General features: G+C 45.8%; 1 protein-coding gene across 1 annotated transcript; it reads right to left on the bottom strand.

Annotated features, from left to right (window-relative positions):
- Window positions 1–6,745: 6,745 nt before the first annotated feature.
- Window positions 6,746–10,730, bottom strand: C1QB (complement C1q B chain). Its single transcript, XM_061600820.1, has 3 exons — window positions 10,584–10,730; window positions 8,980–9,152; window positions 6,746–7,559 (listed from the first exon to the last, which is right to left on the bottom strand). Exons 1-3 carry the CDS (start codon window positions 10,700–10,702, stop codon window positions 6,985–6,987), a joined length of 867 nt encoding a protein of 288 aa, XP_061456804.1. The 5' UTR covers window positions 10,703–10,730; the 3' UTR covers window positions 6,746–6,984.
- Window positions 10,731–11,346: the final 616 nt, after the last annotated feature.

Here is an 11,346-nt window from a genome sequence, read left to right as displayed (position 1 = left end):
GGAGCCTCTTTCATTGAGCCTGTTTGAAAGGAAGGCTGAGGCTTCCCTTGGAACAAACAGAGTTACACTGTGTGTGTAGTGGGGGGGGGCGAAATCCAGACAGACTCTCCATTAGGAATAGACAAATCTGTTGCTGTCCATTTCTCATAGGTCCAGTCAAGTTGTGTTGGCCACATATCTGCAACAGTTTGTGTTTTTGTTTCAAAGTCATGAATTTTCATTAACATTTTAGTGCGCAGGTCTCTTGATAATACACGTGTTTGTCTGCAGTTTGGGGGAATATATACATACATGTGTTCTATCAATTTTTGCATGTGATTTCCATTTATGCATACATTTTTATGCACACTTTCCCCCAACATCAGAGAAAGTCCATTCAGTTTACATGCAGAGCCAAATCAATCAAATTTGGCTTTTTTGAACTAATATGAGAATCAAAACACAGCCATCCTTTGAAATTCGCACTTATCTGAAGTTTGCAATGTCATTTGCCAACCTCCTCCGGCTGGGCTCCTGCTGGGAGGAAGGGCAGGATAGACATTAAATAATGAAATAAATTAATTAAATAAATAAATAAACCTACCAGTGTTTACAAAAATTTGTATCTTAGGGGAAAGTGTGCTAAAAATGAATATGTGACTGAAAATAACCTTCAACAATGCATTATATTAAGAAATGGCTTACAAAAATGTGTTTATTAGGAGAAATTTGCACTAAAATGTTGAGGAATTCCCATGCAGATTTTTTTAAAAACCCACAAATGTGGAGAACTGAATTTAAGATGTGGAAAATGAGAAACTTGAATTGACAGATCTTTCCATCCCTACCCGACATACGCATGTTTTGGTCGATGCACCACAGCATTCAGACGACTATGAATTTTGAAGGGAAGCCAGTTTATGTATTGTTTTGGGAAGTGCAAATTAGATAGGTTGCATTTAGATGTGAACTGGACCAAATTCCTCCCCGTCCCTGCTCTCCCTGAGAGTGCTGTTCAAGAGTGAAGCAGCTACTTAGGCTGCTGTCACACTGCATCTTATTTTGACAATTTCTTACTGGGTAATTGGTGCATTTTATTTGATCTTGCACACAATGTGAAAGCTAGTTCTGGAAATCTAGTGGAATGTAATGGAAGTTTAGTGCTCATTTCTGTGGTAAACGATTCCAGAAATAATCTGTTTGTAAACTTGTGAATCTGGAAAATCATGGGAGTTTTGCGCTAGCTGCAGCTGCTCACATGACAGGCATCCCAGCATGCAATACATTCCCACCCTTTTGGCACATGTCAGTTTTTTTGCCTAATGAAAATGGTACAGGTATTGTGGCGTAGGCATGGGTAGCAAGCTTCGCCATCCTCCTTTGCCCACACACAGCCCTGTGTCCAGTCACCCCACAAAAATAATGTCAGGTGCTAAAGGAAGAAGGGTCGCATGGTGACAGGATAAGATCTTAGACCTCCTACACAGTGGGGAACTACAATATGTATGTGTGTAACAGGCGAGGGATGTAAACAAGGCATTGGTCATGGCAGCAGCTTGAAAGACATTTGTGCGAAATGCCAGTATACTGGCCAAAAAAGCTGTTGTTCCCTACCATAACAGGTACTGCATTGCAAAAGGAATTTTAGAAATCAGGACAGAAGCGGTACTATTTGAATCTGAAAAACTGACCCAATAAGCCCCATGTGTGAAAGCACCCTGACACCCAGGACAGTGGCAAGCAAAAAGGGATTCAATGCAGCCAGTCATCCAGAAATAGGAAAGAAGATGAAGTGAGGTCTGCGCCAAGCAAATGCCTCCCGCTGCTCACCTCAAAGGCGACTGTGTGTCCTACAAATCACAGTCCTAAATTGCAGAGAATTGTCCTCTATTTGAAGGTGTGCTCTGGTTTGAAGGGATGCCTGGTCAAAGTCTGGTTTAAAGTTACAGAAACCCTGTGCTTGGAATGAACTAGCTTGGTTTAATAAAGTCCACTGAATTCATAGAATCATAGAATAGTAGAGTTGGAAGGCCATCGAGTCCAACCCCGTGCTCAATGCAGGAATCCAAATTAAAGCATTCCTGACAGGTGGCTGTCCAACTGCCTCTTGAAGGCCTCCAGTGTTGGAGAGCCCACCACCTTCCTAGGTCATTGGTTTCATTGTCACACCGCTCTAACAGTTAGGACGTTTTTCCTGATGTTCAGTCAAAATCTGCCTTCCTGCACCTTGAATTCATTATTCCGTGTCCTGCACTCTGGGATGATTGAGAAGAGATCCTGGTCCTCCTGTGTGTGATAACCTTTTAAGTACTATCATGTGTTAAGTGCCATCATGTCTTCCCTCAGTCTTCTTTTCTCAAGGCTAAACATGCACAGTTCTTTCAGTCTCTCCTCATAGGGCTTTCTTTCTAGTCCCCTGATCATCTTTATTGCCCTCCTCTGCACCTTTTTCAGTTTCCTTGTCTGCATCCTTCTTAAAGTGTGGTGTCCAGAACTAGACGCAGTACTCAAGATGAAGCCTAACCAGTGCCAAATAGAGGGGAACCAGTACTTCACACAATTTGGAAACTATGCTTCTGTTCAGAGCTTGGAAAAGTTACTTTTTTTGAACTACAACTCCCATCAGCCCCAGCCAGCATGGCCACTGGATTGGTCTGATGGGAGTTGTAGTTCAAAAAAAGTAACTTTCCCAACCTCTGCTTCTGTTAATGCAGCCTAGAACAGCATTTGCCTTGTTTTGCAGCTACATCACACATTCATTGAAAAACCCTCTGATCTATGCCTGAAACTAGTTCCCATAAATGCCAGTTGAATGTGAATTAAGTTTGCTTTGGGGCAGAACACTGAACAACTTTAAATTCATCTTCATGATCATTCTGTTAACATGTGTCAAGTATATTTTAAACTTCAGCAGGGGACGTGTGTATTTGCTAGATTGGGCTTAAAATGAAAACTGAATAGAAATTCTCTCCCATCCCTAGTTTTGGTGGGGAGCTTTGGAGAGGGATTTGTGCACATGTGTGTTTGGGGTGTGTGTGTAAATCCTCTGGCCCAAATCAAATCTGAGGAGAGCGTAGCTGCTTGTGTGCCTTCAGTTTTGAGGTTGACTTTAACAAAACCTTGATATGGAACTTTGCAGACAGCCTTTCCCAGAACGACCCCACATCAAGACAGCCGAAGAAAAGAAACAGCAAAAAATGACATCCTCATGGCCTGGAAAGAGGGCAGGGCAGGTTTTTTTTAGGGGTGGGGTGGAATTTGAGATAGCTGTAAAAACTTTTTTAAAAAACATGCTTCCCTCTCCCTCTCCCTAGCCATGCTACTGCTCATGTTAGGACAGTAACAGTCTTTATTTTACAGTCTTAGACCATCCATAAAAGAAAAGATAGCATTGGAATACATGTTAAAAGCACAAATTAAATATGAGAATAAACAATTCGTTTCTGCTGGGCTGCATAAATGAACTTAGCAACTTGGAAGGCAATTTGTTTATCGAAGCCCGAGAGTAAATAGGCAACAGACGCTTCAGGGGACTTGTTGGAGATCTTTAACAATAGTTCCTTAAGATATTTAGAACGGAGTTGAGAATACATAGGACAATAGAAAAGGCTATGAGAAAGGGTTTCTATATCTGAGCCACATGGGCATATACGCTGTTCGTAAGGGATCCCCTTGAATCTCCCTTCCAAAATCGCAGAGTGCAGGGAATTGAGTCTTGCTTTAGAAAAAACTAAACGGAATTTGGGAATCGTAAGATGATCTAAATATGTACTTATCTTTTCTGGGGGAAGATTAATATTCAAATATAATGGGGAGCATCTTTTAGACGCTAGGGAAATTGATGTCTGATAATCAATATCCTTGATTCTTGATCGTAACATTGCTAGAGCTCATGTTAGGATCTGGAGTATATAAATTCCTTTTCTTGGATATCTTCTAGGTCTTCATGGTCAAAAGGTTGCCAGATAGGTTAGCTTCTCCCCGTAAAGCCAAGTGTGGCCAGCAATCACTAAATATCTGCTGCCTCCTGGTGATGAATGGTAGTATTGCCCAGCATAGGGAAGGATACATTTCTCTTTGTGAAAGAAAGGTGGCTTGTGATTTGTAGTAGCTTTGGTAAACTATTTTACTCACGTATTAATTACATTTATATCCCACCTGTCCTCCAAGAACCTCAAAATGGAGTACATGCTTCCCCCTCCCCATTTTATCTTCACAACAACCTTGTGAGGTGGGTTAGGCTGAGAGACAGTGATAGAACCAAGGTAACCCATTGAGCTTCATGACTGAGTGGGGATTTGAATCCTGGTCAGAGGCACATGTTACCAAATTCTTCCAAGCTACACAGGAAGTGGATTGGACTGTGAAAGACCAACCCAAACTGTATTTGCATTTTTACAACTTTGTAGGGCAGTACAATATCTCAGAGAGGAGGTCAGGTCTCCTGCTCCCCTGGTGCATTCGCTACAGCTGCCCAGTTTCCCTGCTTTTTAAAAGTTTGATAGACACATCTGTTGGCTATAGGTACATTCTTAAACCGCAAGGGTTTTTTTTTGCCTATTAGTGAATCTTTATGTAAACAAAACAATATGTCCTAAAGAAGCCAGAGTCTCCAATCACATTCATTCCAAGGAAACCGAACCCTGGGTAAGCACTGAAACCCCTAGAAGTCTCTCACCACTTAGGGTGTATGCAACAGTAGAATGAGTTGGCCTCTTCTGTCATTGGCGCTGACTCCACCTACTGTTGATCTCCCTGCCTTCCGCCTTGCCAATCCCAATGGACAGCAGCCACCACTGGCAGATGCCCCACCCCTGAGCTACCACCCTTCCCTAATGGAAGGCTCCCCTGTGCACCAAAATCCAAGCCTGCACATCAAAAGCGCTGTAAGGCAAGCCATTTGGAGCTGGTGTTTGGGCTTCATTTTGGAGAGGGTGAGGTTGGAAGCCAATGCCGTTGAGGCAGTTGTATGTTCATCTGTGGGGGAATGTTGCCACCTGATGGCCGCAGACACATGCAGCTTTAAAAGGAGATGAGCCAAATTCAGGCAGGATGGAGCCAATGATGGCTTTTATTCGTGATATGCCTGTATAGAGCCTCCAGATTCTGGAGCAGTGTGTTGCTGTTGCTGTTGTTGTTATTTACATTTAAATTTAAATTTACATCCTGCCCTTCCTTCCAAAAGTACAGCGACAAAGCACTAAAAACACTCTAAAACATCTTTAAACCAGTCTTTAAAATATATTAAAACAAAGCATCTTTAAAAACATATTTAAAAATGCAAGCTTTCAACACATCTTAAAAAGCTATTCCAACACAGATGCAGATTGGGATCAGGTCTCTACTTTAAAAGGCTCGTTGGAAGAGGAAGGTCTTCAGCAGATGCCAAAAACCGAACAGAGGTGATGCCTGTCTAATATTAAAGGGGAGGGAATTCCCAAGGGTTCGTGCCACGACACTAAAGGTCCACTTCCTATGTTGTGCAGAACAGACCTCCTGACAAGTTGGTTTCTGCAGGAGGCCCTCACCCGCGGAGCACAGTGATCAGCTGGGTATATAAGGGATAAGACGGTCTTTCAGGTATCCTGGTCCCAAGCCGTGTACACCAAAACCAGCACCCTGAACTTGTGCACCTGACAGGGGTGGGGATACTGTTTTCTTTCCCCACTTGTGGGCTTCCGGAAGCTGTCTGGCAGGCCAGTGTGGAAAGCTAGATGCTGGATTAGTTGGAGTTTTGGTCTGCTGGGGGACCAAAGGCCACTTGGAAGCTGCCACCTCTGCCTCTGAGGAAGAACATCTTGGCGAGGGGGAGACCAACCTGACCCCATCCATCATCCAAAGAGGTTGGACTATGGCACCGTGGGTCCAGGGTAGGCTGGTGCCCAAGGACCAGTCATGCCTGGCTCTGGCCCTACATATTTGGGATGTGTGGGGCTATAAACTTGAATGAATGTACAAATCTTCTGGAGGAGCATTTTTAGTTGTGCCATGTCTTACATTTAGGGGCACTAGTCCCATGCTGTGGAACCCTCTCCCAGCAGGGATTTGGCAGGCACCCTCGCTTTTGACTTTCAGGCATCTCTTCAAGAGCTTTTTATGCCTATGCAGTTGCTTGTTCCTCTTTTTTTGAGCAGCCAGTCATTTTAACAGTAGTTCTGTACTGTTTATAATTTGTGTGTTTGTATTATTGCAGCACGCTATCCTAACATTTTATGAGAGGGCAGTATACAAATACATTTATTTGCTTATAAGCAAACAAGTTGTAGATGCCTTTAACACTGAGTCAGCTCAGCATGCAGCACTGCTTCTCTGACATGTCAGAAGCCACACGTGGATGTCATGATCATGGCTCCCAGCCATGACGGCTGTGTTCTGCCTCCGCTGTCACAAGCAATGTGCCTCTGAATTCCAGTTGCTGGAAAACACAGGTGAGGAGAGTATTGTGGTGCTCAAATCCTGCTTGAGTGGTTGGCCACTGTGAGAAGAGGATGCTGAACTAGGCCTGGGCATTTCGCCTGATGCAGCTGGGCTCTTCTGATGTTCTCACTATGATACACTTTGCACCACACATCCTGCTTGCAAAAGAACTCCGTGCAAGCTTGAAAGCCTGCACCCTCTGCTGCTCATCCATCCATCCATCAGTTTCACTCTCTGCTCAAAGACTTCTGACACCCAAACTTTAAACCAGGAATGCTTTTTCATAAAGCAGTTTCCTCCTTGATCTTTCCCCTCCCCTCCAGAAACAATTGACAATAAATCTCCAAACCAAAGCTTAAGTGATCGTTTATTTGTTTAACACAGAGACTTGCTTAATTTTTTTACTATTATTAGTGACTGTTGAAAGCGTTTGGGAATGGTCACCCACTGAGACTGTGCCATGTTGGAGAGGAGAGGGCATTGCAGTTCCCAGACTCTTTGTGCCAGCATTTCTCTGAGACCAGACCAGCAGCAGTTGATAGAGTCTGGTGGAGAGAGAGCAATCAGAAAGCATGTCCTCGGATTCTTCTAGCTGTCAGGGAACAGCAGGAACCCAGAGAAGATGCTGTCGGCCCCTTCTGTTCCCCCGATCAGCGAGTTCTTCTCTGTGGGCTCCAGCCAGACCGACTCACCCTTTAGTAGACGGAGCACCACGCCCCCTGTGGTGACTTGGAAGGTGTTGTAGACATAGTCACAGAAGGTCACGATCCTCTCATTCCTGCTGCTTTGGCCTTTCTTGAGCTGGACACAAAGGTTGCCTCTGGAGGTAACATGGTAGGTGAAGTAGTACAGCCCAGTGATGTTGCAAACAAAGCGGCCATAGCGGCTCTCGTAGTGACCGTTGATGTTGGTGAGGACACGGTCAAAGCGGATAGGTTGCCCGCGCCGAGGGATCATGGAGATTCTCCGGAAGGCCGAGAAGGCAGATTTCACCGAGTTCTTGTAGTCGCCAGATTCTCCCTTGGCCCCACGAGGGCCAGGAGCGCCCAGTGGGCCTTGGAATCCTGCTGGTCCTCTGGGTCCAACTTTGCCGGGATAACCAGGTTCCCCTGGCTCGCCTGGCTCCCCGACATCTCTGTCACCTTCCGCTCGCCCAGGAGGACCTACAGAACAGTAAGAAGGAAAAAATGGAGACGTAAGAAGCTGTGATATCAAAGTGGTCAGGTCTGGATGGACAAGGGGTCAAGTCCTGCACTGGGCCATGAAGCTCACTGGGTGACCCTTCGGCCAGCCACAGTCTCCCAGCCTGACCTGCCTCACAGGGTTGTTGTGAGGCTAATTTGAGGAGAAACCACCTTGAGCTCCTTGAAGGAAAAGGTGGCATATGCATTTATGTACAATTGATATGGTTACATACCAGTAAATAAATAGGGAACTGTTTTGATACAGAAAGAGTTTTCCCCCTCCTCAGTGCTAATGGATGAACTAGGCTTGGGCTGAAATTTTGCAAAAAAACACTTTCTGTCAAATACTTGGGCTTCTAGACAAAGTTGATCCTACTGTTGATCCTAGGTCCATTAGGGTTAATGGAGACGACTAAGGCTGCCATTCAGTACACACTCACCTGGGAGTAAGCCCCATTGAACCCAATGGAGCTTACTTCTAAGTAGACATGTATTGGATTGCAGCCTAACTTAATGCCATTCATTTAATTGGGTCTCCTCTGAGTAGGACTTAGTTGGAGACAATCCTTGATTTCTCCTCTCACACACCCGCACCTTCTTTTTCTCCCAAGCTCCTTCTGAGATGTTGAAAAAATGTTGATTACACCCTGTGTCCTCTCCTGTTTCCTCACCATTAAGAACATCAGAAGAGCCCTGAAGCTGGATCAGGCCAAAGGCCTATATGGTCCAGCTTCCTGTTCTCACAACGGCCAACTAGACGCCCATTATGGGAAGCCCACGAGCAAGACCTGGATGCAAGACCACCCTCTCCTTCAGAGGCATATGTTCTCTGACAGTGGAAGCTGAATGTAGCAATCATGGCTAATGGCCATCCATTGGTTTTGGGTGCAGCTGTGGTTCCACTAATTGTATTGTGCCAAATATTATTTTAATCTCATTGAAGGAAGCAATGGAGATGGCCTGTACACCTCCTTCGAGCTCCCCTCCCTTAGCCCTGTCTTCCTTCACCCACCAATACCAGCAAGCAGAATTTTCATTGAACGTTAATAGAGCTGAACTGTTGTCGGAAAAGAGTATTCTAAGAAAGACTGTGGGGGTAATGCCACCTCCTCCCCACAATTATATTTGACAACTCCCTCCCCTGTTTCATCATCACACACAAATAGCATGGAGCATCTTGGGAGGCCTTCAGTTCAGCCCTTCTATAAAAACCAGATGCATTCAGGGGAAATGCATTTGTAATTCACGTCACAATTTCAGCTCTTGCCTCTATTGTCAAGGACGGGGGAACCTTTTTTTCTGCCCAAGGGCCGCATTCCCTCATGGGCAGCCTCCCAGGGGCCAGATGCCAGTGGTGGATGGGGCCAGAGATACAACCCAAGGTCAACCATCCCCTTACCTCGTTCACCCTTACTCCCTGGCCCTCCGTCTTGGCCATTGGGGCCCGGGCCCCCCGGCATGCCAGGAATTCCTGGGATGAGTGTTGGTCCCCGGCAAGTGCTGGCACCAACTAGCCAGGCTGTGTGCAGGCACATCAGCATCACCCATGCCATCTTCTGGGGACTCAGCATCCTGGAAAGGCATTATTATTGTTGTTATTTAAAAAGTTCTCATGAAAATGCATCTGAATTTTAGGGTTCAATTCTCTTCATCTCCAAATGTTTACAAAGCAATTTCCCTTCACATCATGCATTTTTCTATGCTATTTTCACGAACAGATCCATTTAACATACGCCCTTGACCCCGTGTCTGCATTTTTGTGCACTTGCTTACCAGAACAGCATTACAAAATTCAGTGATGTGCAAATTTTGAAACATGGCTGTCTTCCAGTTCACATCCCGTTTTGGAAAGTGTGAATTGGGTAAGTTCCCTTTGAAATGCAAACTGGATCATATCTCTACCCCCTCCCATCCCTAACCAGCACACACCAATCTGGGTAGGCAATGCTGTTGGACTTCAGTGCCCACTGTCCCTGCCCATTGACCATGGTGGCTGGGACCGATGGGAGGTTGGAGTCCAACAAGACCTTGAGGGCACCACATTGGCTACCCCTGAGCTAACCCCTTCTCTCCTGCTTGTCCACCCCAGTCTCCATTCAAAGAATCTTTCACCCGTTACCCATTCAATTCCCCCCTCCAGCTTGCTGTATCACACTGAATTCATCACATCGGCTGATATCCAGCAAATCTTCTTTAATTTGGATAGCCAACATGACGCCTCCAGCTGTTGTTTCTCCATCTAGCTTAGTAATCTGACTGGGAAGGCCCAAAGCTCAGTGGCAGAGCATTTGCTTTGCATGCACAAGGTCCCGGGTTCAATCCCCAACATGTCCAGGTAGGGCTGAAGAAGACCTCTGCCTGACATCTTAGAGAGCCGCAGCCAGTCAGCGTGCACAGTATTAATCAAGGGCCTGTTTCGGTATAATGCAGCTTCCTATGGTTTCATGGTGAAGGATCATAGGTCACTGCTAAGCAGAACACCTGCTTTGCATGCAAAAGGCCCCAAGTTCATTCTCTTGCATCTCTGTGTGGAGCTGGGAAAGACCCCTGCCTGAAATCCTGGACAGCAGCTGCTAGTCAGAGTAAGCAACAGTGAGCTAGACGGACCAAAGGCCTCGCTCATGATGAGGCATCTCCCTATGTTCCTGTTAAAACAGGTCTTCGTACAGAGCCAGGAGGACTGGTATCTTCCTTTAAGAGAAGACCACAACTCAGTGGCTTGGCATGCAGAAGGTCCCAGGTGCAATCCGTTGCCTCCAAACAGGGCTGGGAGAGATGGCCGCCTGAAACCTTGGAGAGCTTCTGACACTCAGTGAAGACGGTGCTGAGCTAGATGGGACCAGTGGTCTGACCCAGGATAAGGCTGCTCCTTATGCTCCTATATCTTATTTGTATCTCCCTCCAGAGATGCTCTGACCATTATTTACTCGCACACCCCAAATGGCTGGTCTGAAAAGCGACAACACCCCTCCCTCCCCCCCGCAATGGAAGGCTTGGCCTTACCTTTCAGCCTCTCGAAGAACCTCCAGACAGTAAGATTGGACACACTTCAGGCCCCGACTGAGGATGATCACACAGCAGAGGCAGGAAGGCACACCTTCCCCCACACCACACACACACATTCATGAGCTAAGCGATGTCAGCCCCCTCCTTTCTCCCGGGGTTTGCAACAAAAAGGAAAGTAATTTCTGCTTCCTTTCCCCCCCCCCTGTTTGGGCTCCCCCCCAAGACTTTCCCTATGCACAAAGTCAGCACTTTCACATCCACACAGCTCAGGGAAGTGTGAGGTTATTTCTGAGGGTCCTTCCTGCAAGCTCGGCAAGAAATATAGGGAACCAGGTCTTTCGTGGTCAGGCGTTTTCCGAGCAGAGCTGTTTCCCCAATGGCTTGCAGCTGGGCAGAAACCCATCACGAGGACAGATCTCTGGCGCTTCTGGACTTTAGGGCTTTTGCTCTTATATTTTTTACATTAATTGTGCATGTATAATGATATTTTCATTATGGCCTGGATGAGCTTCTGACAAATAAATTGATTGATTAGATCAACTGTAGGGTGGCGACTAATAAAGGACAACAGGGGTCAGGGAGATGAATAAAATGTGCATCTGCTCATTTATATGTACAGATAAAACTTTAAAACTAATTAATATAAACCAGGGATCAGGAACACATACGTATAATACTGGTTGCTGGACTACAACTCCCAGCATCCCTGGCCATTAGCCATGCGGGCTGCTGAGGCTGATGGGAGTTGTAGTCCAACAGT

This window comes from Rhineura floridana, chromosome 18 (genome assembly GCF_030035675.1).
Source record: "Rhineura floridana isolate rRhiFlo1 chromosome 18, rRhiFlo1.hap2, whole genome shotgun sequence".
NCBI classification, from domain to species: domain Eukaryota; kingdom Metazoa; phylum Chordata; class Lepidosauria; order Squamata; family Rhineuridae; genus Rhineura; species Rhineura floridana.
Note: the sequence above shows the minus strand (reverse complement) of the source record. Positions and strands in the feature narration are given on the sequence as shown.